Below are 27,322 nucleotides of genomic sequence, written 5' to 3'. Positions count from 1 at the left end.
TCTCCTCCGAGATTCTCCCTGTACTGTCCGGCCCATAGGGGCCCTTCCCCTGGGTGCTCTGGTCAGGAAGACAAGGTTTCTGTCACTTTTAGCTCCTCCCATCTTGCCGCTCCACTTTGCTGTCTGGGCACAGGAAAGAGGTAAAAGAGGAAAAAATAATAGCGGGCATCTGACCGTTGTGCTTCACCAAATTTCGACTCCTCTAAAATCTGCTGCTCTCATTTACTTTCTCGAGTCCTCAGGTAGTTGCTTTCTGTATTTTTGCGGTGTGTAGTTGTAAGTAGCAGGAGACAGAGGCTCTATTAGGTTTGTGCAGTCATAGCAGAATCAGAACACTCTATTTACTCTTAAATATGCTTGGTTTCTGCTACAAAGAGACTTATAAGCTGCTGGACTTTAAGGCCAATTTGTGAAAACTCCTGAGAGTAAAAGAACTATCCGTATTATACTAAATCAGAAAATATTACCCACAAGCTCCCTGGCCTGAGCCTCTTGTGCTGGCAGGATAAGTTCATTTTTTTCCAATTTCTAAAGGAACAAATGGATGTTCCTGCCACTGCATGCCCCATTTTAATCCTTTTAGGCCTAATCAGGAGGCTATGAACAGATCTCAGAGCCCCAGGATTGAAAGTCAAGACAAAAGCCCATACGACAAGGCATTGAATCCTGTTTCTTGCTTTTATGAAAAAAATAATGTCTCTTGGAAAGTAACAATGTATTTCTTTTGGAAAAAAAATTTATTACAATGAGGACAAATTGAAAGTTATAAAAGGAAAGAAAAATTACCTATAATCCCATAACTCAGAGATAATCACTGTTAACATTTGGTCTTAGCTTGCAGATCTTGAGAAAAAATCATCTTTACCTTCTGTTTGCAAATTTGTTGTAACACTAACCATGTCGTATAAAAATTATTATGAGCCAAAACTATAGATATTTTACATAAAATACCTTCTTATTGTATATTTAAATTAATTTTGAGGAATTAAAAGCTAACTAGCAATATATAAAGATCTGTGATTTGTTCATCATCCTAAAATAAAGAACTTTAGCATCCCCAGTCATTCCAGTTTGGAGTAAAATTACACACTCAAATCTTCAATGAAGAAAAAGAATGAAAGTAATGGATGGTCTCTTCTGTACTATATTAGTTCTCTAGAGCTGCTGCAACAGGATACCACAAAGAGTGGCTTAAACAACAGAATTTATTCTCTCACAGTTCAGGAGGAGAAACGTCCACAGGCAAGGTATCCGCGGGACTTTGCTCCTTTGAGACTCTGGCGAGAACCCTTCCTTCCTCTTCCAGCTTCTGGCGGTGGCCTTGGCTTGCAGCCATCGCACCACAGAGCCTCCACCTCTGTTCTCCCCTGGCGCGCTCCCTGACTGTGTGTGTCTCTCTCATTTTACAAGGCCATCAGTCATGATGTAGGACCCACTCTAGTTGACAATGACTTTATCTTAACTTGATTACATCTGCAAAGACTGTATTTCCAAATAAGGTCACAGTCTGAAATAGTGTAGTGGTGGGGGTTAAGACTTAAACATATATTTTGGAGAAGACACGATTCAATCCATAACACTTACCATTTCCTGCCCTTTGCTTCACCCCACTGGGGCCATCCTTTCTGTAGCTATGTGTCCCCTGTGGCCAGAGAGATGCCTCAGACAGACGCGTTCTGTGACACATCTTGGGAAAATTGCCCTCTGCAGTGCCCTGACTACCACCCCTCCCTGGTCCCCCGCCCCAGCCACCAGCCTTAGCCCCTTGCACTCTTCTTGTCCCACCCTTATGCCAGTATCTCTGGTAGATAGTTTTAAGAGTCTTACTAGAGCTGGTGGCTTCTCTGGTTTTCATAAGAACACAAACTAAGGGTAAAGGTGGAACTATGTGGAAGAAACAGATTCTTTTTCCTTAAATTTCCAGATTGAGACTATGAAGCCATTATTAAACATCTGTTATTATACAGGCACTGGACCAGTTTCCTTTGATATGTGTGACATCATTTATTTTAAATGTTATACAACTTTTACGGATGAGAAGAGAGTCACACAGTAAGTCAATTTCAGAGTCGGGTTTTAAATCCCTAAATGGCAGCTCGAAGGTAAGAAAATTGTAGTAAAGACCCTCCATTTTTGACGTTTGACTGCTGACAGCTTTCCAGCCCCAACCCTCCTTCATCCCCTTGTGTCCCATCTCTGGGCAAGCCAACAAGAAAATGGACTTGCTCGTTCCCTGGGTGCTGGTGAAAAGTTCAAACTATGCAAACTCAGCCACTGCTCACCCAGGCCCTACCCTCAACCACATTGGAAATGAAAGCCACTTGCCCCTGCCTTTGCTCAAGGCATTTTGGAATGGCTTGGATGCCTGCTCTCTCCAGAAATCCTCATTATGTGAGTAATAAAACTTTTCATACCTTCTTGGTACATGTGTGGTGTCATCAGTCTCAACAGCTGAACTACTTTTGCATAGTCGGGGCGGGGGGGCTTCAAGTAAATCGAGTGCTGTTGTACTAATCCTCAGAGGACTACTATGAACATATAGTTAACAAATGTTTGGCTGAAAGAGACTTGAAGCTGTGGATTTATTATTCAGCCCTTTCTCCCGTGGCAGTGCACTTGGTAGGGCTGGTGGTGGGAAACGCTCCCCCCCCTTGGCAGCATTTGGTTTTTCCTTCTGCTGTTGCACTGCTCTGGGTTCATTACTCATCGGTAGAGGTTTGTAGTCTTGTCCTCAATATCCAGTGTTCTTATTCAGTGCTATTTGGTTATTATCCCTAAACCCTAAATCCATATACACTTAGTGTTAAAACCCTACAAGCTGATTAATTATGCACAATACCGTATGCATTCTCCAGCAGTTTTTTTCCCCCCAGGTGAGGATTTATTTGTTCTCTAGAGAACGGAAAGTGGCTGTATGTATTGCATGTGTGTTAATACCAAATGCAGGATTCATTATAAAATTGCACGGAGGTCTGAATGTGCATTATGCAAAATGCAAAAACTGGTTGTATTATGAATGTTTGAATTAACATGCCTGCATGCAGAAGTGTTCAGGGAATTTGTGGTTCAATTAAAGTGACACCAGAATTGAGCTTTTTAAGAACAGACCATTCCCAGCATAATGATTCTATAATTTATTCAGACTCAGACATCCAGCACTGTTGAATTTTGTGTTAAATAACCCAATTGGTGTATATGAAAACAGCTTCCAGTAATTCAAATCCTTAGAATCAGCCCAACTGTATAATCTTGGCTTCAGTTAAATACTTGAGGAGGGCAGAAGGGATATTTAGCATATATTTGGGTATATTCAACTCTAGTATGTACTACTTAGGGGTTATCCTCAAATATATGGCTGTCTTCAGCTAGTGTTTGGAATCACATTCTGGGTCCCCTCTGACCACACAGCATACACAGCTGCCCTTTTCCCCATGTGTCTAAGTAAGCTTGGGAATGTAGACTCATTTTCAGGAGTCTAAGCATAGCATAATTGCAAAGAGATTCATAAAACGAGACATGGACCCACATCAGCTCCCAAAGAGTAATTTAGATAGGCCTGAGTGGGTCAGACCAAGGTGGTTCGAGCATAGTACTGGTCACACTGAATAGAGCAATGATCATTAGTGCTGGAGGCAAACCTCGCCATGGCCACGGTAGACCTTTGTGTACAAATATGACCCTCAATGGGATATGGGTAGTGCAGTATTTTTCCATTTGGGAGGATGGGCTGCTTGGAGCCATCCACGCTGTGTCTGAGAGGTGGCTGCCTCAGGTCCCATGCTGTCTCTGGCAGTGGCCACCTGGGGGACAGAGTCATGAAAGGTCTTGACCTACCATATGTGGTATCAACCAGCTTGTCTAGCTTCTGGGGAATGGGAAGGGAGCATGTTGGAATGTTGGCATGGGGGTGCAGGCCGGTGGTACAGAAATCATGCTACTGACAACCATGCTGGAGGGATGGTGGGTTTAAATAGCAGCAAATTTGGGGTTAGAAACAACAAAATAGTACATCCAGGGTTTGTGTTTCCATAGCTCTCTAAGCCAGAGGTGGGCTTGTCCAATGGCAAGTTTTAGGCATGAGGAAACCTTTTTGGACTTAGAGTTGTGAGGTGTCTGAGTACGTTCTTGCCAGAGTTTTGCCCTCTCCAGGCATTCTGCTGAATGAATGGGGGATCAGCAGAGCCACTCCTCATAATGATTTTGTGAGTAGGGCTTGATGATCTTGGTTTTAAAGAAAAGAAAACGAGAGTTTTAGAGAAGCTCATCTATGTAGCTAACAAGTGATGGAACTCAGGATTCCTGAGCGCAAGGGCAGTGCTCTTTTCTGGGGCTGAGCGTTCTGGCTCCTGAAACTGACCCCAGCTGTGAAGGCCAGCAATGTTATTCCTTTCTGCTCTGTGGTTCCTCATCCTAGAGAGAGTGCTGAAGTAGAGATGATTTTTTAAAAATTATTTTTATTTATTTTTTAAAAGTTTTTTTCCCCTCCCCCCCCCTTTAAATTAGGCTCTACGCCCAGCATGGAGCCCAACATGGGGCTTAAACTCATGACCCTGAGATCAAGACCTGAGCTGAAAACACTTAACCGACTGAGCCACCCAGTTGCCCCCAAAGTTTTTATTTAAATTCCAGTGAGTTAGCATGCAGTGTAGTATTAGTTTCAGCAATTGCACTACTAAGTATTTACTTAAAGAATACGAAAATACTAATTCAAAGGGGCATATGTGCCCCAATGTTTATAGCAACATTATCAATAATAGCCAAATTATGAAAAGAGTCCAAATGTCCTTTGAGTGATGAATGGATGAAGAAGTTATGGGGGATATATATATAATGGAATATTACTCAGCCTTCAATAAGAATGAAATTTTGCCCTTTGCATTGATGTGGATGGAGCGAGACTGTATAACACTAAGCAAAATAAGTCAAAGAAAGACAAATACCATATAAAATTTATTTTTAAAGGTTCTGTTAAAAGGGTTGGACTATAGGTACATTCTTGGGTTTAACAAACGGGGGAAAGCATAGTCTGATTATTTTATGTTTTTAATAAAAGGGCAAACATAATACAAGGCTCTTTTATTTGCAGCTTTAGAATTTAGCCAACTATAAACACATTTAAGGGGATTCAGTTATGACTCAAACTCTTCATCAGCATATTTGGAAGCTCTTATCTCTTTATCACTTTCTATATCAGCTGGATATTCCTGGGAACTCTTCAAGCTGTTGACCCCTTCTGTCCTTACAAGGTGGTGGGGCAGGTAGGGAAATGAGCTAGGGGGACGTGGGCACTGGGCGAGTCTGTCCTTTATTAACTTGTTGCTTCATGGCACCGTCTCTCGTTGGTCCAGGAGGGCCAAATGGAGTGTTTTTGTTTTTGTCTCACATATTCTCGTATCCTAAAATCATCAAAAGAAAGAGGAGATGAGCCACCATAGGCAGTTTTACTGATTAAATGTCCTCTTGGGCAGTCCTGGATAGCTGTGTCCTGGCTCTTTGGCTTCTGCTTGAACCTCAGATCCGGGGTTGCTGCATGGCTGGTTCTCAGACCTCAGTGGGGGCAAGTTCTGCTGAGATGGAACATGTCAGTAGAAGCCACAGCTGCCTTCTGCTGCTGGAGGGATACTGACAAGAACTGGAAACTGGAAGGAGTCCCCTCTTCCCCTCCTCCTCTATGCCTCTAGGAACTGCTCAGAATTGAGGGGCGAAACAAGCTTGGTGATGGGGCCTGCACCATGCTGGAGAGAAACATAGAAAACCTTGAGTAAGAAAGCAGGCACCTTGGCTTGCCGCTGGGGTCCTCGAGGCCAGGGCGTGGTTGGCAGCAAGGGACAGTCAATGAAGGAGCCAGTGGAGCAGGAGATGGGACAACAGCCATGAACCCTGGCCATGAGGCCCATTACCAAGCGGCTGAGGCGAATTCGCATGATCCTTGCTTTCATCTGTCATGAGTGGCTCAGAATTGAAGGAGGACCTAATAGTCAAGAGCTGGGGGAAGTCACTGGAACAGATATTAGATACACACCAGCGGCTCAGCCACGCTGGGAGGTTTCCTGGAGAGAAGGATGAGGCAGCATAGCCTTGCCTGCCCCAGCAATCAATATGAAATGTGCAGATGGGTGGGAGAGGAGAGGGGAGGGGAGAGATGAAGGGGAGAGAGCAGGGAAGGAGCAGGGGTACGGGGGAGGGAGGGGAGATCAAAGCAAACACAGCCTTGCCCCTGGCTTTCTAGGTGAAGGGTCTGAAGAGTGAAAATAAAATGTGCTGCCTTTCCTGCCTGGCTGGCTGTGTGAACTCCTCACGGAGGTTACGATGCCAGGGGGAAAGAAGTTTGTTTTGATTTCTTCACTTCCTAGAGACCCAGAAACAGTGAAACAGTGAACTGCTATGGAGGGCAGAACCGGGTACCTGCTGGGGACACATGAGATGGACAGTTTTACGGGAGGGCAGGCCTTCTTCCATTGAGGGAGGGTTTACCCAGAGGATGGAAAGCGCTGGAAGGTGCGTGCCTAGAGCGTGGACTAGCTCGGCAGGGCTGGCAGTGACCAGATGCAGCCTATGTTGCCTTAACCCTGCCTGTGCCTGCGTTCTCCACGCGGTCTCTCAGCGCTCTGGGTCCTGCCTCACAGAGGCCTCCCTCCTTCTCCAGAATGCAGCTCTTTGAGGTCAGGGACTAGGCCTTCCTATCCCGTTTCCCTAGCGCTTGAGGTTATGTCCAGCACATGAGAACAGCTTAATAAATGTTGAACGAATGCTGGCTCATTCATTTATTCATCTACATCAGGAAACACCCCGAGATTATGATATACCTTTTTACACCCAATTCCTGTCTAACTGCAAGCCAGCTTTTCTTTTTCTTTCTTTCCTTTCTTTTTTTAAAAGAATTATTTCTTTATTTTGGGGGGGGTGCAGAGAGAGAGAGAGAATCCTCAAGCAGACTCCCCACTGAGTGTGGAGCCCGACCCAGGGCTCGATCCCAGGACCCTGAGATCATGAGCTGAGCTGAAATCAAGAATTGGATGCTTAACCGACTGAGCCACCCAGGTGCCCCACAAACTAGTCTTTCAATCTCTCTGGTATCCCCAATACTTAGCCCAGTGCCCTGTATATAGTAGGAGCTCAATAAGTGTTGAATGATGAATCACAAGGACGAAGAGTTTTTCTTCAGGTCAGATCCTTCCCAGCCTTTAGAACAAGAATGTAGCCAAATCATCCCAAATGGAACACACAGCGGCCCCAAGAAAGAGGGGGTGGGAGGTCCTGCCTTGCGAAAGGTTCCAGCAGCCTCATCAGCACCACACTCAAGATGTCGTCAGAGATGACACCAGCAGGCATGAGGAGAGGGGCTGCCACAGTTCCTTCTTCCACCACCTCAAACCTCGTTGCTGGGACACAGCAAGGAGGACTGGCCCAATGGGGGAAGTCCGGATCCAAGCCCTGAGGCGGTCTGGTAGACACTTGCCCTCTCACTGTGGAGGAATCCGAGAAAGCACACTGAGGCCTGGTTCCACGCCCTGAGTTGACCCACACTGAGGGAGCATCTGGGAACTCTACGAGGAGTCCAGAGTGTAAATATTGTGCTCTGAGGTCACAGACAAAACCAAGCCAGAAACTGCGGCCGCTGGCAGCTGACAGTTAACCCCGCGCAAAGACTGTCAGGAGAAGAGTGAAGAGCGGCCATGTTTCACGAGGGATCCCAGCCTTCTGCACGCTGCCGCTGGTGGAACAGGAAGCCCGGAGGAGGCAGGGAAGGGTGCTAATCCCTTCATACTCACTACAGCTAACATTAAGTCCTCACATCCCCAAGAAAGCCAGGCTGCCTTGGCTTTGCCTCTCAGCCCCACTTGCACAGATCTGCCTTCCCCGCCTCTGTAGAAAATTGGTGCAAGGAGCTGGATTCATAGCAGTTGACAGGTGAGGAAGAGAGCTTCCCTGTGAGTGTCCCCTGTGAAATTGCTCTCTGCAGAGGCTGGCCAGAGTGGGGACATCTGGGCTGCCCCAGTGAGCAGAGTTGCCAGAAGGGACGCTGGGTGAGGCAGACGGGCGACAAATCCCAGTGTGGGCCCGAGTGCTGCGTGCTGTCCCACGCAGACCCACCATCAAGGCCATCAGCCAGAGTCAGGAGCCTGAGGGGGAACACAGTGTTCCTTCAGAATGGGATCTTTAAGGCACAACAATGTCTTTTTCTGTAACCCAAGTCCAAAAAAAGTGTCTGAGTCACTTTCTACGTCAGGTAAATATCCTCATAAGCACTTCACTAAAAATCTGTTGTATCTTGTGACATTTCCACAGCCTGTATAACATGGTCTGCTGTTCCCAGGACAGACAGGATGCCCCTCCTCTCCCTGCTCCTGACACAGGGTCTTTTAGTCTAACCTCAACCTTTGTGCCTTTCCTGGGCGGGGGGAGGGCAAGATGGTTTGAGGGCTTGCATTTTACAGGACTGTAATCTCTAAGAGGTGGAGGGGACCTTGGAGCCTCTGGTCCCACTCCCATCAGAGGAAGCCATCCCCAAGACACATCTGCTGGGACTCTGCCTGATGCTGACAGGGATGAGGGCGCAGGATGCCCACCTTATGGGGATGTGCCTCTTGGTATCTGCTCCTTTCTCTGGCAACCAGAATCGGCCTCCTTTCATCTCCGTCTGCGGGCCCCAGTTCTGTCTTCCAGAGTGACAGAGAATAAGTCTAATTCCCTTTTCATGTGACCCTGTGGTCTCTTTCCAGACCGAACTTTGACTTCTTAGCATGCCCACGCTGTGGAGCCCTTCTGGACCCTCCTTGATGTGGCTTCTGTGTGGCAGTGTCTCTTGGGAAACGTGCCTGGAGCTGGCCAGCCTCACGCAAGTCTCCACGCTCGTGCACGTGCTCTGTCTCACCCTCGAGCTGCACGTGCCTCTCCCTCACTAGCCCCCCACTTGCTGTGTGACAGTGACTGTGGCTGCTGTCCTGGGCCATACGGCTTGCCCCGTGCCCCTGCAGGGGAGGAACGGCTGTGGTGTGGGGCAGCTCTGCGGCTCTCCTCTTGCCCTCAGCAGAGCCCCGGGGCTTCTCTGTGAGATTAAAATTGGGATTTAATTGGTTAAAAAAAAAAAACCAAAGACTTGACAGAAGTTTAAGACACAACATTTATAACAGTGGTAATACATATAGCATCAGTTGGTGATTATTAGCCCTAAGTCCTTTACCCAAATTTTTTATTATTCTGCTCAAGTAGCCAACATATCGTACATCTCTGATGCTTCTTTAGCAGAGAAGGCCCCAGGCTCCCTGAGGCCACAGTCGGCCTCTCCTCCTCGTGCTGCCTTCTCCTGGCGCCTGGGGCCCCCTGCGTGCTGAGCGGCTCTGAACTTCTCCCCCAGCTGCTGCGGACGAGCAGCCTGCTTTCCCCCTCAAGCCAGCTGGCCGGAGGGTGACACGTGGACACTGTTGCTGCCAGAGCATCCCCTGTGCCTGCCCCTTCTTACCTGTTTCCTCCCCCCGCCTCTTACACCGGCACCTAGGAAATGAGAAGCCTTTTCCAAATCCCATTTGTGAATGTTGGGGCTACATTTTTCTGAACGAATCTCAGAGCTGTTTTGTGCTTCTGTCAAGTTCCTTCTCAGCAAGGCAACGGGCAGCTCAGGTGGTTAAATCCGCACGAATGAGACCAACACTGTGGGCTCGATACCCTTAGAGAGAAGCTTCTCCATGGCCCCCCATGGCATCCCAGACACAGGTGGCCTGCCTGGGGCCGGCTCACAGGAGCAGGGCAGAGGGTGGGGGTCGTAGCCACTTTCCAAGCGGCAGTTGCTGGAAGATCGGGCACAGACAAGCTCTTCGGTCCGTGATACTTCCCCGGCTCAAACCCACCCCTTCCTCAGCACGGAGGTGAGCAGAGTAGATTTTGGAGATGCAGTAAGTGGGACCAGCAGGTGAGAACAAAGCCATCTCTGACAGGTGGACTGGTTCCTTCCTCTTCCCCAGGGGCTGGTGGCATTCCTAGGCCCCCATCACCTCTGAGAGCTCAGGGAGAACTGCCACCGCTACCACGGGGAGCCTGGTTTTGTCCGTCTGTTCTTTGCTGAGGAATTTAAGTCAAGTAATTTGGAATCCTTCCTCTAACAACCGCTTTAGGAAAAGAGCATGTCAGGCACATCACTGACATCATCTTTCAGATATTCACGGTTTAGGCATCGCTCTCTTTCTCTCCCTTTCCAGCTCTCTCTGGTATGTTCACGGGGGGTGGTAGGAGGCTGGGTGTGACTGGACTGGCATTCGTGCTCTGCTGTCCTGTGGCAAAGCCTAGGTGTTCGTGGGCCTCTTCTCTCAGGCACACCCACGGCCACGGGCGCTTCGGTCAATTGGCTTCAGTTCCCACGAGCTGGGATGTGGAGGCCAAATGTACATTCACGTGGTTGCTTGTTCAGGGATTTTGCAACAAGTCTTATTTTTAATCACCTGTAGGAGGGACTTGGGAGTCTTGTGAACGAGAACTCAACAGTCCACCACCATTTCTGTGTTTCTTTCGTCTCATCATCACTCATTGCCCATTTACCGTGTGTGCCCTGGTCCTCGTGCCCTGTGCAGAGAGAAGCAGATTCATGGACTCTCAGACCTGGTTCTGCCTCTGCTCTGAAAGAGGCATGTCCTCCCTTGTGCTCGGACCCCTGTCCTGCCTCTGCTGCAATCCCTGCCTTCCCTGCGGGAGGAACCTGGTGGCTCCTGAGACTTTGCAGGGTGGGGGGCTCCCACTGCCAAAGTGTGCCTCTGCCCCCCAGGGTGTCTGTCCCCTCCTCACACAGATGTCCCCTCAAATCTCTTCTAAGGGTAGACTTTAGATATAGGCAGGCAGCTCTTTTCCCTTATCCAGAGTCTCTGTGTTCCCAGATAGACATCGCCAGGTCTGTCAGCCACTCCTCCCAGGTCGTGCTCCCGGACCTCCTCTGTCCCGTATTGGCATCATTGGATTAGCAAACAAAAGCTGTGAAGCTTGGCTGCTTTAATCATAGTGAAATTTCAACTAACTAGTGTCAGCCCGTCATCCCAGCCTATGCAGTGGTTTGATAATCTTGTCTGTGCTGTTTCCCCGGAGTCTTTCATTGTCTGCACGTTTGGGTAATGGAGCTGAGGAACTGAACCCAAAGGGGTGCGTGAAGGGTCCGGGGCCCCAGAGCGCGCTCAGCCTTCAGTGGCACCTGCTCACGGGCCTCAGATGAAGATGCGGGCAGTATGTGTGACAAGGATCAAGGCTGCCTGTCTAAATGCCGGGCACACAGTGGGTGCTTCATAAATAGCGATGTGGGTGAGTGGTTGTCAGGGCTGTGACAGGGAGCCTGCCCCACACTGTGCTCATCCCTTTGTTGGAGGGAAGTGTCTTTCATGAGCTCATTTGCTAGGCAGCGTCTGCCGCGTTATCTAGTGTGGTCAAGAATGAACAATGAACAACAGCCCTAATGAGACGGTATTAAAAACACAGGTGAAGGAAGAGCTGCAGCGGGGAAGCGTGTTCTGACAGTGCAGCCTCCAGCCCCAATGGCAGGAGTTGGGACGGTGGCACCAACTGCAGGGACAGTTTTCTGGTAGGCGAGTCCCTATCCATTTGGCCCCGGAGAAAGAAAAGATGTGTTTTCTCAACACTGCTGTCTACTTACGCTGTCAGAGTAAGAAGAAGTGGCTTTGGCTTGTTCTCCCCACTTCCTCAATTTCACATGAAATGATTTTGCTTTATGGAAGTGAGTGCCTCAGTAAGCTTCTGCCTGCGAGGCTTGCGCCGGGAGGTAAGAAAGGATGAAAAATGCAGCCTAGGTTGGCTGCATCAGGATGCGAAATTGACCGTGAACAACGTGATTTATTAACCACCGCTGTTTGTGCCGGCTGAAACGCACACACAGCGCCCGGCAAACAACTCTCGCTCGGATGGCAGGAGGCTCCTGGGGCGGAGGGGGAGCCACCCCTTCCTCTGTGTCTCCCTGCTAGCTACCTTACCGAGGCTCAGCCCCTGGCTCTGACGTTAACGAAAGATCACTCAGGCGTTGGGAACGTGCTCTTTAATGGCTACCGCCTAACGTAGGCACTCACCAAGACGGAATATAAATGTGCTCATCAATACTTTCTTTGTTCCCCCCTTCACAAAAATGGAGAAATTGAGGCTTCTGGAGATGTGTGACCTAGTGATTTAGGGGTGGATGGTGCCTGGAAATACAAACCTGCTGCTTCCCCCTCCCTGCTGTTACCTTAGGCATCAGAAGTGACACAGCCCTAAGTTCCAGTTTGGTCCCATGGCCAATTAGCCGTTAAACCTTGGGAAAGTACTTTATTTCTCTGAGCCCTAGTTTCCTTTCTCTATGAAATGGGGCTTAAATACCTCCCTGATAAGGTAGCTGAGAGAATGTAAGTTGCCCAGCAATGGACCTGGGAACATAACACTGCAGAACTGTCTCCTCTGCTCTGTGAAAAAGCCCAGTCAATTTATGAGCAACTCTGTCACTAGGAAGTTCTTCCTGCAATTTTCTATGGAGTTCCCCTAGAACAGCAGTTCCAAAGGTGTGGTTCTTAGACCAGCAGCATCCACATCACCTGGGAATGTGTTAGAAATGCAAATCTCAGTCTCATTGTTCATGTATAGAAATGGAACTGATTTCTGAGCATTGATTTTGTACTGTGGGATACAAAATCAATGCTCAGAAATCAGTTGCATTTCTATACACGAACAATGAGACTGAAGAAAGAGAAATTAGGGAATCCATTCCATTTACAATAGCACCAAAAACCATATGTTATCTTGGAATTAACCAGAGACGTAAAGGATCTATATTCTAGAAACTACAAATCACTCTTGAAAGACATTGAAGAAGACACAAAAAGATGGAAAAATATACCATGCTCATGGATCAGCAGAATAAACATAGTTAAAATGTCTATGCTACCCAAAGCAATCTACACTTTCAGTGTCATCCCAATCAAAATACCAATGACATTTTTCAAAGAACTGGAACAAACAGCCCTTAAATTTGTGTGGAACCAGAAAAGGCCCCGAATCGCCAAGGAAGTGTTGAAAAGGAAAAACAAAGCTGGGGGCATCACGTTGCCAGATTTCAAGCTATACTACAAAGCTGTGATCACAAAGACAGCATGGTACTGGCACAAAAACAGACACATAGACCAATGGAACAGAATAGAGAACCCAGAAATGGACCCTCGGCTTTTTGGGCAACTAATCTTTGACAAAGCAGGAAAAAACATCCAGTGGAAAAAAGACAGTCTTTTCAATAAATGGTGCTGGGAAAATTGGTCAGCTACATGCAAAAGAATGAAACTTGACCACTCTCTCACACCATACACAAAGATAAACTCCAAATGGAGTTTTGAATCCATCAAAATCCTAGCAGAGAACATAGGCTGCAACCTCTTTGACATCGGCCATAGCAACTTTTTTCATGACACATCTCCAAAGGCAAAAGAAACAAAAGAAAAAATGAACTTGTGGGACTTCATCAAGATAAAAAGCTTCTGCACAGCCAAGGAAACAGTCAAAAAAAATAAGAGGCAGCCCACGGAATGGGAGAAGATATTTGCAAATGACACTACAGATAAAAGATTAGTATCCAAAATCTACAAAGAAATTCTCAAACTCAATACACGGGAAACAAATAATCAAATCAAAAAATGGGCAGAAGATATGAACAGACACTTTTCCAATGAAAACATACAAATGGCTAACAGACACATGAAAAAATGTTCAAAATCATTAGCCATCAGGGAAATTCAAATCAAAACCACATTGAGATACCACCTTACGCCAGTTAGAATGGCAAAAATTGACAAGGCAGGAAACAACAAATGTTGGAGAGGATGTGGAGGAGGGGGATCCCTCTTACACTGCTGGTGGGAATGCAAGTTGTTACAGCCACTCTGGAAAACAGTGTGGAGGTCCCTTAAAAAGTTAAAAATTGAGCTACCCTATGACCCAGCAATTGCACTACTGGGTATTTACCCCAACGGGGAGAAGGGCCATATGCACCCCAATGTTCATAGCAGCATTGTCCACAATAGCTAAACTGTGGAAGGAGCCGAGATGCCCTTCAGCAGATGACTGGATTAAGAAGATGTGGTCCATATATACAATGGAATATTACTCAGCCCCAAGAAAGAACGATTTCACAACATTCACAGCAACATGGACGGCACTGGAGGAGATAATGCTAAGCAGAATAAGTCAAGCAGAGAAAGACAATTATCATATGGTTTCACTCATTTATGGAACATAAGAAGTAGGAAGATCAGTAGGAGAAGAAGGGAAGTAGAAAGGGGGGTAAAGAGAAGGGGGAATGAACCATGAGAGACTGTGGACTCTGGGAAACAAACTGAGGGCTTCAGAGGGGAGGGGAGTGGGGGAATGGGATAGGCTGGTGATGGGTAGTAAGGAGGGCACGTATTGCGTGGTGCACTGGGTGTTATACGCAAGTAATGAATCATCGAACCTTACATCAAAATCTAGGGATGTACTGTATGGTGACTAACATAATATAATAAAAAATTATTATAACAAAAAAAGAAATGCAAATCCCAGGCTGGCTGCAGTCCTCCTGGATCAGAAACTGGGGGCTGGGAGCCTGCATCGTCTTTTGACTTGGCCTCCAGGTGATTCTGCTGTGGGCTCATGTTAGAAAGCCAGGGCCCCAGGATTTCATGCTTTAATTTCATGGACAGATTAGAAGCATCTAGTCCTCCTTTCTCATGAAAGGATGTGAAAGAGGCAGCTGAGAATTCTTTGAAAAATCACAAAGGCCTCAAATCCTGGGTTTGAGGCCCAGGTTTGTAAACCATATGAAGGTAAGAAATTGATGGGTAGTAAGGAGGGCACGTATTGCATGGTGCACTGGGTGTTTTATGCAACTAATTCATCATGGAACTTTACATCAAAAACCAGGGATGTACTATATGGTGACACACATAATATAATAAAAAAATATTACAAAAATAAATAAATATCATGTTCTTACACCAAAAAAAAAAAAATTGTTATTTAACCCTAAAGTGGCAAGAGCCTATCCTTCACACCTTCTGTCATTATCCCCGTGTGTTTGAAAACAGATCCAGCAGTTTACAGGCTTCGAAGCCTGGGCAGCTTTGCTCTTGCAAAAAAAAAGGTAGCCCTCTGATGGGAAAAGGCTCCTGCCCTATAGCTTTTTTAAGGTTACAGCTCAAAATTTAGCTCTGAAGGAAGGTCTGCAGGCTCAGGACTGTTTGATGAATGGCTCCATGTTATCTCCAGGCTGGGACTACTGGAGTAAATAAGATTTAAATAAAGCTACCAAGGCACCTTATCATTTCTCCCCATCAGGCCTGAATATTGTTAAAAATAAAGTGCTATCAGGAGCGAGCTCTTTTAACAAAGGCAACAGTGTGTAAAGTTACTCCGAATAATGAATGAAATGACAGCGAGGCTGGGGAGATGGTGCAGAGAGTGCTGGGGCCACAGGGGTAGTGGTGCTTTTCAGATCCCGAGCTAACTCCCTAGCACGAGGGTCCAGTGCCTGAACTGGTTCTCTAAGGAGAGGAACTCTCAACCCCTGCTGGCCTCAGAGTGGAAGATGCCACCAAAGCAGGACAATGTATGTATAGAGTGGGGAGCTGGTGTTCAGCACATCTAACAAATGTAAGGCATGGGCACAGACCCGTCAGTCCAGAGAGACGGCAGCCATGCTCTGGAGCGAGTCCTGAAGGCCCCTACAGAACCAGGGGTTTGCCCCTTTTGATGTGAAATCAGAGAACAGGTCATGAGGGAAAGGCTGGGATCATGGCTTTTACTAACTAGTAGGGTATTGAATCAGCCTGTGAACGTTAGGTGGGGTCCCTCTGATGTGCACTGGCTGAATGTCAGCCCCAAGGGTACTCTGTGAGCAATGCTAAGGGTCAGTGAGAGGGAATGTATTCTTTGGCCCCCAAATCCGTCAGTCACCAAGTCCCATGACTCTTTTCTGCAGCATCTCCTGGAACTCACCTCTTCATTCCATTCCCCCATTGGATATCCTTCTCCGAGTCTAGCCCTTCACAGAGGCTATCCGTGGAGGCTGAAATTCATCAGCCTCGTATCTGTCTTCCCAGGATGGCAACGTGGGCTGTTACATATGCACCTGCATCCCCAGGGATATGGGTGGATATGTTGAGGGCATCTAATAATGATAATGCATGCTTCACATTTGAAGCCTTGCGTTTAACCAAGGAGAGTTTGGGGAGGTGAGACTTGTTTCCTTTCTAGCCTAATGGCTCTCATGAATAATGGGAACCTCCTCTTCTTCCTTTCTTAGAATGGTTTTGAGTCACTGAATGACATTGCTGCTCTAAGAGACGAGAAAGTGAGAGTCCATCCATTCAGCTTTAGGGACCCAAGGGCCAAGCTGAAAGTGAGTGTTCCTTAACCCCAAGGAGAACTGTGACCCAGCAAGGTGACAAATGAGCAGTGGATGAATGAAAGGATCAGTGGACAGCCGGGCATCAGAGCCTCGTCTAGAAAACTTGCGTGGGTGGATGCAAGGAGGAGGCTATGGCATTGTTAATGGCAAAAGACAGATTATTATAGATAAAAATTAAAGGAAAGACTGAAGTCCTTCAGACTTTTCTCCAAATAGAATTTAATCTGACATTCTGGGCTTGGGGTGTGGACTCTGGGCCCTTTTGAGGCAGTGTGGCTACAAGCAAGGATATTGGTATCTGTTAATGATTTCTATCTTGCAGTGTTGTAAGCATTCACTACGACTGTGTCTTCTTTGTAAACTGTATAGTAGATTCCATATTCTTCATAAACTACTCACATGCGGACAGAGACTATGGTGCTGGCTGACTGGGAGAAAGGGCAAGAGAAAGGCTTCCCTGCTGAGTTTGTTCATATGGTGGTCACCAGCCATTTTCTTCTAAAAATGGTTAGCAGTAGGATGTGGCCTTTGAAAAAGCCCTGTTAGAGCCAAGATGGCGGCCACAGGCTCAGGAGCATTGCCCAGACTGACAGCTGAGTGAGCCTTTGATGGGGTAATTGATAGCTCATACACAATTCAGCAACTCAATTAACTTCTCTCCCATTAGGAAGGATTGATTTCTTCCCTGGGATAGGGATTTGTGCTGATTCAGCTGCTGAGTGTGTCTGCATAGTTAAGAGCGAGCTCTTAGCATTGTCCGCCCGCTCAGAGGCCCCAGTGGAAGAGAGCATCACGGGAGCCCACAGTTCAGTCCTACACATGGCAAGTCCTCCTGCCCCCAGGAAGATGAAGGATTGAAAACCTGTCATCATTTAAAAGTGAACTGTATCTTCTTGGATGTGCATCTTTTGTTCGAATACCTGAGGGCATATGTAAGCTAGGACATTGTGGCGGAATACTGCAAGATTGTGATTCGCTAATATTCCAATGTTACCTTCAAATTTTTTTTCATTTTTTCAACTTTTGAATTTTTTTACAACTTTATTGAGAAATAATTTATGCATAGCAAAATATATTCATTTAGGGTATTTTCCAGTTGTATATACCCTTGAAAATATTCCCGTAATCAAGACGCAAAACATTTTCATCATCCCCAAAGATTCCTGGTGTCCCCTTTGTAATTTGTCCCGCCCTCTGCTCCAGCCCCTGGCAACCACTGACAAGCTTTTCGTTACTATAAATCAAGTGTCATTTTAAATAAATGGAATAATATGGTATATATTATTTGGTTGATGTCTTCTTTCAGCATAGAATTTTTTATTGTGGTAAATTTTATATAACATAAAATTTGCCATTTTAACCATTTTTAAGTGTACAGTTCTGTGGTATTAAGCGCATTCACGTTGCTATGCAACCATCACCACCATCCATCTCCAGAACTTTAATCTTGCAAAACTGAAACTCCTGTACCATTAAACAGTAACTCCCCCCAGCCCCTAGCAACTGCCATTCCACTTTCTGCCTCTATGAATTTCACTACTCTAGGGACTTCATATATAGTATTTGTCCTTTTGTGTCTGGCTTATTTCACTGAGCATAATATCTTCAAGATTCATCCAAGCTGTAGCTTGTGTCAGGATTTCCTTCCTTTTCGAGGCAGAATAATATTCCATTGTGTGTATAGACCACATTTTGGGTATCCATTCATCTGTGAGTGGACACTTGAGTTGTTTCCACCTTTTGGTTATTGTACGCAATGCTGCTGTGAACGTAGGAACGCAAATATCTCTTCCTGTTCTTTCAGTTCTTTTGGGTCTATATGTGATAATTCTGTGTTTAATTTTTTGAGGAACCTCCATGCTGTTTTCCACAGTGGCTGCAATCATCTTGCAATGTTACCGTTTAAACAAAGATTTTCATTAGACTTGCTGCTTGTTCTGATTATCCCATCACTTTCCAGAAAACCAATTTGATATATCCTTTGACTTCTCATGGCCCTGCATGATAATGGTCTTTTCCTCCACTCTCCTGATCCTCAGCCTTTCCAGTCTTTTCGGATTGATGTAATTGCTCAGAAAATCACTCAGCTATAATAACCTCAAGTAAAATTACACTGCTTGCTTTCTTGTAGCCACAGACATTTCCCTCTGTGTCCTACCTGTTCTCATTAGCTGTAGTTATTATACAACTCACCAGTGTCCTATTAACAATATCATGATACAACCATCTACATCCCGTTAACTCCCTCTATGCACCACCTGCATCGATCTTCTTAATTGAACCTATGGTGCTACGCATCATTCTTGTATGCATTTAGCTGTAGCTATCAGATAGGCAGTCTTATCAGCTATATTGCCCAATCTTTTGCAACCGTTGCCTGACTTGCCAGCATCCTCTTTGTAATATCTTCAATGCTGCCTAGTTGTCGTCTGTTAAAACTCTTCAGCTGTTTAGATCTTAATAGGTCTAGGTATCAAAAGCCCACCAGGAAACATCATTGAATCTGGGGGCCTAGCCATGAATATACCGAGTGTGCAGGGGGTTTGGCCTTAAAGTACTCTCTCAAGAAGCATCTTTTCCTTTGACCAGTACCGTACTGCCCACCAGGCTTTGTGAGCCATATTAATGGTGTGTGTGTGTGCACGCGTGTGCATGCATGGGGTCAGGGATGACGGGATATGGAAGTTGACTGGACAGTGTGGATTGGAAATCCTGGTGAGAAGGGAGAGCCTGGAAGGAGAACACAGAATGGGGAAGGCCAGGGAGAGTGCGGGCTACAGGATGAGGTTGGTGTTCATTTGTTAGAACAGAACCCTTTTTGACACCATCTTTTTTGTTAATGTCTGACAAGCCAGGATGACTGCATCATAGCAACCCTCAAGTATTGCCAGAATGACAGCCCATCCTAGTTTCTTTTTCTGTGCTCATCTGAGCCCCCAAGGACCCCCCAACACTTGGACCACACCAGTGCTTGGTTAGCAGCGGCTACAGTCAAAGACCCTGTGCCGATAGCAGACACCCACAGAGGGCGATGTTGATGTCTGGTGTCTCGGGCAGGCCAGGCACACAGAAAATGCTTGTGAAGTACTGGGTGAATACTGTGGAAGGGTGCCTTGTGGAATCTGTCTTTTCCTTGTCATTACATAGCTTACGCCTGAGGTCAGGAAAAGGTAAGAGGTCCTGGCAGCCCTCTAGTGTGCACTGGGGTTACTACCTGTAGGAACACGCCCGTTAACAGGGCCAGTGAGCTGTTTACATAACAGCTTCACACACAGATTATTTACACCTACTTCTTAGGTGGTCCTATAGTAATTCTTTGCATTTCTGAAACTCTTTTTAAAAGCTCTACCAAATCTGTGATTTTATTTCATGTGCTTCTGTTTATTTTTGACCTCCCATTGTGTAGATGGAGAAACTGAGGCCCTCCTAGTAGAGTCAGGATTACGGGTCTCCTAAATGCTACCTATCTGCCTCCGTGCATGGCAGACAGTTAATGGTAGAGGGAATTTTCAGGGCCTAACTGGGGTCCAAACTGAACATGCGTATGCCACACTTCCGGGCGGTGCTGGGGATGTTCGTCCTTACGGTTCTGCGTGCTGGCCAGAAGCTTTCATGGATGTCCCTTGACAGCTGCAGGGCCAAGCACAGCTGTCCAATGACCCAGGCCCAGCTTTGTGTAAATAAAACATCCCCATTCTCTCACCGCCATAGCCAGCTTCTGGGTTCTGCGTTTACCAAACACCTGCCAACGCATCGTCCCAAACACTGCTGACATCTGGCAGTGCTCCCCGGGCCTGAAGCCCCTCCCTAATTCCTGCTTCCTGAGCCCACTGAGGAGCAGATGTCAGCAGGTCCCCTGGCATCTGTGTCTGAGGGCTTCCAGGCAAGATTGGGTCCCTTTCAAAGCTTGAAAAATTACCTGGCTGTACTGGGCCAGTTAGTACCCGCCCCCTCCAGTTTATGTCCATCTGCAACCTCAGAGTGTGACTTCATTTGGAAATAGGGTTGTTGCTGACGTTATTAGCTAAGTGTCTTGAGAAGAAATCAACCTGGATTTAGAGTAGGCCCTAAATCCAATGACTGGTGTCCTTTAAGAGGAGAGGACACAAGACGTGCACAGGGAAGAAAGCCACATGAAGACACGCAGAGATTGGAGGTATGTTGCCATAAGTCAGGGAGTGTCTGGGGTCATCCAAGCTGGAAGAGGCAAGGGAGGAGTCTCCCTAAGAGCCTTTAGAGAGAGGGTGGACTTGCCAACACCTTGATTTCAGACTTCCAGAATCTAGAAGTATGAGAGAATGCATTTCTGTTGTTTGAAGCCACTAAGCTTGTGGCAATTTGCTCCAGCAGCCCCAGGAAGCTAACACACTGGCTCACTGGCAGGCAGGAGGTAGGACTGGAGGGCTGGGCCTAGAGCCAGGCTCTTGGGAGTCCTCCGCTCTCCTCACTTCTCTTGCCTTCAGGGCCTAGGAGAAGTGTTGTGCCAAGCCAGTCTCAGGAGAAAGTTGAAAACAGGAGTTCAGAGGAAGACCAGGGCTGGACTTCCCTGTTATCACTCTCATCTTGGTGGAGAAAGACTTCTGTGTCCTCTCCCCAGTATTAGTACCACCTTTCCTTAGTGTCCATCAGAGGCCAGGCAGCGTGCAGGCCTTTACATCATTCCACACATTCCTTCCTCAGGTCTTAGTCAGCTCGGGCCGCCATAACAAAATACCATGGACTGGGTGGCTTGAACAACAGACATTTATTTCTCACAGTTCCAGAGACTGGAAACGTCCAAGATCCAGATGCCAGCTGATTTGGTTCCTGGTAAGGACCCTCTTCCTGGCTTTTAGATGGCCACCTTCTCACCGTGCCTTTATATGGAAGAGAGAGAGGAGGGAAGCTCTCCGTGTCCCTTCTTATGGGGGCACTAATCCCATCATGATGGCTCCTCCCTCATGATCTGATCTCAGCCCATTTACCTCCCAAAGGCCCCATCTCCAAATAGGCATTGGGGGTTAGGGCTTCAACACATGAATGTGGGGGGACACAATCAGTCCGTGGCATCCTATAAAGACTCTATTAATAAAGGTACTCTGTCCGTCTCCTCGTTTTACATTTGAGATGCATCAAGTTGTTCCAGGTCACACAGGTGGCAAGTGGCAGAGCCAGGATTTGAACTGGCGTCCAGGTTCACTTCAGAGCCTGCACACTTAACCACTATGCCTTATTAATGGAACTTCTATTAAGAATGGCAGCTGGTTGTTGGCATAGCAAGAAGATAGCCTGCAGGGGTACAGTACCCTCAGTGGCTCCCCACTGCCTCCTCCCTACTTCTTTCTCTGCCCTGCCTGCCCCTTCCTGTGCAGTAGTCACAGTGACATGAGCCCTGCTCCTGGGGTGGCCCATGACGTTCACACTTGAGGTGGTCTCTCTGGTCGCTTATCTCTGTCCCTTTCCATCTGACAAGCCCTTGCTCACCCCACACGGCCCAGTTTAAATGTGCTCGGTCTACATCGTTATCTAGCACGTGCTGTGTGGCTCATAAATCCCAGTAGTGTGTGTGTGTCTTTCCCAGGCTGGAGTGAGATCACCTGTTCTGGCATCTGGTATTTTCCACTGCATCTCTGGATCTCCAGAGCTCCTGATACATGGTTGAGTAAGTGGAACATGTAGAAGACATGGAAGTCATGAAGTGACAAATACTCAGCAGAGAGGACTGTTAATTGAGGGGGAGGAGAAGGGAGAGGAGAAGAAGAAGAAAGAAAAGAACATCAGATATTCTAAGACAAGTACTTATAGAAGGAACCACTAAAAGCTTTGAGTTTTGAAAGCAAATGTTTAATTTAGGCTCTCCCTTCTGTGTGCTTACAGATGGCACTCAGTTCAATATAACGGCCAATCTATATTTTGAGATTTACTGTGGGTCTTTCTTCGTTTTTGATTATTAACTACTTTAGTTTTCTAAATATATATTCTTTTACAGCTTGTCCTATTTCTAAACCTAATTTCCATTTGAGTCATTTTATGCTGACCCCAGTGGGCATGTAGAGTTCAAGTTGTTGGTGTTCCAGGGAGTGTTCTAGGAGGTAGGTGTCTTCCTGCATCAACTGAGGCCCATATTTCTTGGGTTGCCTTCTCCAAAGGGGGACAGTTGGCACCTGTGAAAGGTCCTGCCCCAGGCATTTCTAACTGCTCTTCCATCTCTGTCCTCCCCCTGCAGGCTGGCCATATGTGACCCTCTCTGTCCTGGGATTCCTGTACTGCTATTCACACGTCGGCATTGCCTGGGCGCAGACATACTCGGTGGACTAATGCCGCCCGGCGCACGCCAGCCCTTACTGCTGGCCTCCAAGGCAAATGGTGCTTCACCCTGACCTTGCACACCAAGACAACCTCCAAGGAACCAGTGCGTCATCTGCTCATCTTTTGTTGAAGTTACCTCACTCCAAGACTGGAAGCTTGAGCTCTCATAGAAAACTGACAACCAGAGAGGCTTCTCACTTTGGGGACCCGGAGCTCATCTCCCCCCACTCCATCATTTTCCTGTTGAGTAAGCAGGGGTCCAAAGCAGTAGTATCTTGCTCAGCTGCACATGGTGACATTGTGGTCTAGAACCCAGTCCCAAGGGCCCTTCAGATTCTTTCTACTTTACCAAGAATTAAATGCAGTAGACATTTCTCAACTGGAGCACAGAAGTCCTGACGAGTGATAAGGCCTGTTCTCCACTGTACATATTTCTGAAAAATTTGCTAACATTTAAGTGACCTCTTCCCCATGTCCTTCAGTGTGGTCTCTAGAACCAGAACTGGGGTCTGAGCTTCACACTTCAGCTCCCCAGCAGGGAGGAGACAAAGCCACAGTCAAGTTTCTAATTACCCAGAAGATACAACCTGTCCTATAGTGTTGCAAGGGCTGGTGCCCAAGGAGATCTGTTACTGGAACACCATCACGGTGATCAGCATTGGCTGCTTGTTCCCTAGATTTCCAGAGAAGTATAAACATGGCAGTTCCTCTACCAGACAGTTACTCTTCATTTCCCAATAAAGAAGCAGAATTAGGAACCACGAGCTAGCGCGTCCATAGACAGGTGCTGTCAGGCTAGTGACAGGGTAAAGATGGTTTCCTGTGGTCTTTTCTCCTCTCCACGTGAGTAAGTCCCAGCAGTCATCTTCCCACTCAGTGGTTGACACTCAGTGGTTTACAATGTTTTGTTTTGTTTCAAATAAAATGGAGACTTTTCTGTCGCACTGATAAATCACATTTTTGTAGAATCATTTGGAATAGTTTTTGAAGAAAATGCTTAAAATCTATACACCTATAACTCTTTTTTTTTTTTTAAAGATTTTTATTTACTTATGTGACAGAGAGACAGCCAGCGAGAGAGGGAACACAGCAGGGGGAGTGGGAGAGGAAGAAGGAGGCTCCCAGCGGAGGAGCCTGACGTGGGACTCGATCCCGGAACGCCGGGATCACGCCCTGAGCCGAAGGCAGACGCTTTAATGACTGCGCTACCCAGGCGCCCTTATACACCTATAACTCTTAATTATTCACTCCTCTGGAAAGTGGGTGACAGACCACTAATAGCCCCAAGTGGTAGATAAGGCTGAATATGTCTGTTTGGCTTTGGATTTTTTTTTTTTTTTGAGAGGGCAAGCGGTATGTGAAGAAGCTTTGAAGTTTGATCCATAGTTACCTCATTATGGGAGAACTTAAATACATCTCAAACACATGGATAAAATTGTTATTGAATGAAAGGTTCCCTTGGACCTGGTCTGGCCACGTATCTCACATTTGCTATCTGATGTGACCCTTGTGTCCTGGCCGTGGCTTTTAACTCAATGAGATCCATATTCCTAGAATGCAGGACCGGCCGTCTTGCTGACATCCCTTCTTCCTACCCATTCTGCCTGGGAGAGCTGGTGTGGATGGAGCAGGTGGTGTGCCGTGGGCATACCCTACGTTGACTGCTCCAAGGAACAGACCCAGAGGGACAGGCAGGCTGACAGCAGTGTCCTCAGCAGCTGCCTGGGTAAAGGACAGGGAGGCCAGGCAGGCGATTCCAAGGTGCTGGGAAGTTTGCAGGAGGAGATAGGGCTGGGAAGAGCGAGCACCCCGGTGACTACAGTGCAGGGTCATGGACTAACACCAGTTCAGGAAGCGTGGCCAGCCACAGGTTCACATGGAAGGAAGGGGCTGGCTAAGGACACACAGGAGCGTGAAGACGATTGTAGGCAAGCGTCTGATGTATGTACATATGTAAACGATACAATTTGAACTCTTCAGAGACACCATTTATGTAAAAACAGAGAGGCTTATTCATTCCCTCAACTTATATTGGAAAAATTGGTGGATATATTTGGAAGTAATAATCCTGGATTCCTTTGAAGCTATTGCATGATTTAGAGGGTTCTCGGGAATTAGTACCTGACGGACCACATATCTGAGGCCTGATGAACCAACATGTGGGTTATCCAGGACCATTGTTTTCTTTCTTGAACCTCTTGCTATTCTCCAGCTGTAACATGAAAGCGATAATAGAGCTGTCTTCATGCACGTGAAGTAAAATGTTGGATTTGCTTTAAACGAGAGACTCTGTAAGTGCCTGGGAAGATGGAGCCATCCAGCTGAGGAGAATGTGACATGTTCCTGCACAGCCGTCAGCCCTGGGCAGCCTCAGGCGTGGGGCTGGAAAACAGCTAGACAAGGTCCAGGGTCACTGCTAGCCCCAGGATCCCCTGACCTCAACCAGGCTCTGTGGGCAAGCCAGAGAGCTCCAACACGATTGCCAAGATGATCCCCAGGGAGGCAAGCAAGACGTCTGAAAGAGGGCCAACTCTTGGTCATTCTGACAAATTCTCGGGACCGTACGAGAAGACTTCAAAGTGTTCTTTGAAAGTCTTATGTTATTCCTTCAGATTAAATTGTTTGAAATGACAGCAGAAAGCCTTTTGTTCTATTAAAGCCCGCAGGCCTAGAAAGAAAATATATCCATCACATATCTAATTGTATAATCTATATATTGGAACGCTAGTAATTTAGTGGGATGGGGGTTCCCCTTAAAGAAATTGTGACTGCTCACTTCCTTATTTAAAATAATAATATAACAGTTGACTAAGTATAAGAAGTTAACCATAATATCATGAGTTTGTCTTCTAACAAATGTACTGGAACATATCCACACAATAGGACCAACTATTGAGAAGCCAGATTATCTTGACGGTGCTGGCCTTTCTCAGTGGGCATTGAGAAACCTGAGGCCCTTCTTCAGGGAAATTGTTTTATTTTAAAACAAACCAACAAAATCCCCCTAATAGTTGACACCCCTTTGGCACCCAGAATATCATATCTATATCTTAGCTCTGTATTACTATTAGTACTATTACTAATTGATACCCAGAATATCATATCTATATCTTAGCTCTGTATTACTAATACTATTAGTACTATTACTAATTGACTAATTATAAAAATCATATTCATGAAGAGAGATTTTTTTTCACCATTGAGGATATAAAAAGAATATAATGTTAGGTGCTTTATTAGGTGAGAGTTTCTTTCTTTTTTTGGTGAGGCTTTTGACTGAAAATCACTTGGAATTTTATTTTTATTTATTTTTTTAAATGTTTTTTTGTATTATGTTAGTCACCATACAGTACATCCCTGGTTTCTGATGCAAAGTTCGATGATTCATTAGTTGCGTATAACACCCAGTGCACCATGCAATACATGCCCTCCTTACTTGGAATTTTAAATACTATCACCTTTCGTTTATTTTTATTATGCTTTTCTGCAAGGTAGTGAAATAGTAGGTTGTACAGGACATGATTAAGCGTGCTGTATTCATACCGCGGCCCTAGGAGATCAAGCAGAGGCCTGAATGTGGCAAGCCGATCACAGATTCGTCATTCTGAATTAAGTTCTGTCTACAAAAAGAAAAGTGCCCCTTTTGAAATGCGGTCCAGTGGTATGAAATAAGAACTCAGGTTGACAGGCCCGTGGAGAATTTCACCAGGTGCAGGAAGCAATTATTAAAGCAAGTACTAAAACCACAGCCAAACTGAGAGTGCTGGTATATAGGCCTAGTTCATTGAGGGGCAAGCAGTCCTCTGCCTTACTGGCTTCGGAGACCACCCATGATTTCAAGCACAGATCAGAACTCATATGGTGGATGTGGAATCATTCCAAAAAGATTCACTTATGTTTTTGACACTCTATTTTAAAAGGCAGGGAAGCATTCATCTATCTAAAACATTTCAATCCAAATTGTTAAAAATGTAAAAGTTCACTTCTCATTGGGAGGTCACGTTCAGATACGTGTTAAATCAATGCATTTTGTACCGCAGTTTTCCACTGATGCCAGCTCTGGCAGGCATCTCGGGACGTCTGAAGAGCAGATACAGCCCTATTTCTGGATCAGATGGCAAAGTACCTTCACGACCGTTCTCTTGCTGTGCTGTCCTTAGACATGCAATCTGGGGGTCTCTAGAATTCTAAGGTCTCCAAAACCATACTTACGGGGACTCTCCACATTCTGGCCTCCCAAGCTCTTGGAAAGGAACAGAAAGTACCATCCTTGTTCTGCCATCTGGGGTCAGAACACCAATTCAGTACCTTAAAATTGTGTAAGAAAAGGCAAAAGCAAATATCATGTATAAAATAGTTTATTACCGTAATAAATAAAATTAAACTTTTTTTTTTTTTTACAAATATCATTTGTGCTTGTTTAAAAATGTTGAGAAGGGGATATCATCCATGGAGGGGCCCGCGTATTCCTCTTACCATTCCCAAGCTGCACACATACAGTGGAGTTTCTGGCAGCATAAACTGACCATAAAAATAGTATCAGCTCATTTGCACTTCTGTCTATTCATGCTCATTTGGACAAAATGGCAGATGCGAAGGAAAAAGAAAAACCCAATGAAGGATTTGGCGGGACTCAATGGA

The 27,322-nt window shown here is 46.2% G+C and overlaps 1 protein-coding gene across 5 annotated transcripts in view; it reads left to right on the top strand.

Moving 5' to 3' along the window:
- The window catches only part of HHAT (hedgehog acyltransferase), a 302,265-nt gene extending 278,643 nt beyond the window's left edge, over window positions 1-23,622 (top strand). For all 5 annotated transcript variants that reach the window (XM_040636378.1, XM_040636380.1, XM_040636379.1 and 2 more), the window contains one exon: window positions 22,599-23,622. In XM_040636378.1, the coding sequence (XP_040492312.1) occupies window positions 22,599-22,690 (92 nt within the window). In that variant the 3' untranslated portion in view covers window positions 22,691-23,622. The remainder of the gene's footprint in view (window positions 1-22,598) is intronic.
- The last annotated feature ends 3,700 nt before the right edge of the window (window positions 23,623-27,322 follow it).

Source organism: Ursus maritimus, unplaced genomic scaffold (assembly GCF_017311325.1).
Source record: "Ursus maritimus isolate PB19 unplaced genomic scaffold, ASM1731132v1 scaffold_2, whole genome shotgun sequence".
NCBI classification, from domain to species: domain Eukaryota; kingdom Metazoa; phylum Chordata; class Mammalia; order Carnivora; family Ursidae; genus Ursus; species Ursus maritimus.
This window is presented reverse-complemented; position numbering and strand designations above follow the sequence as displayed.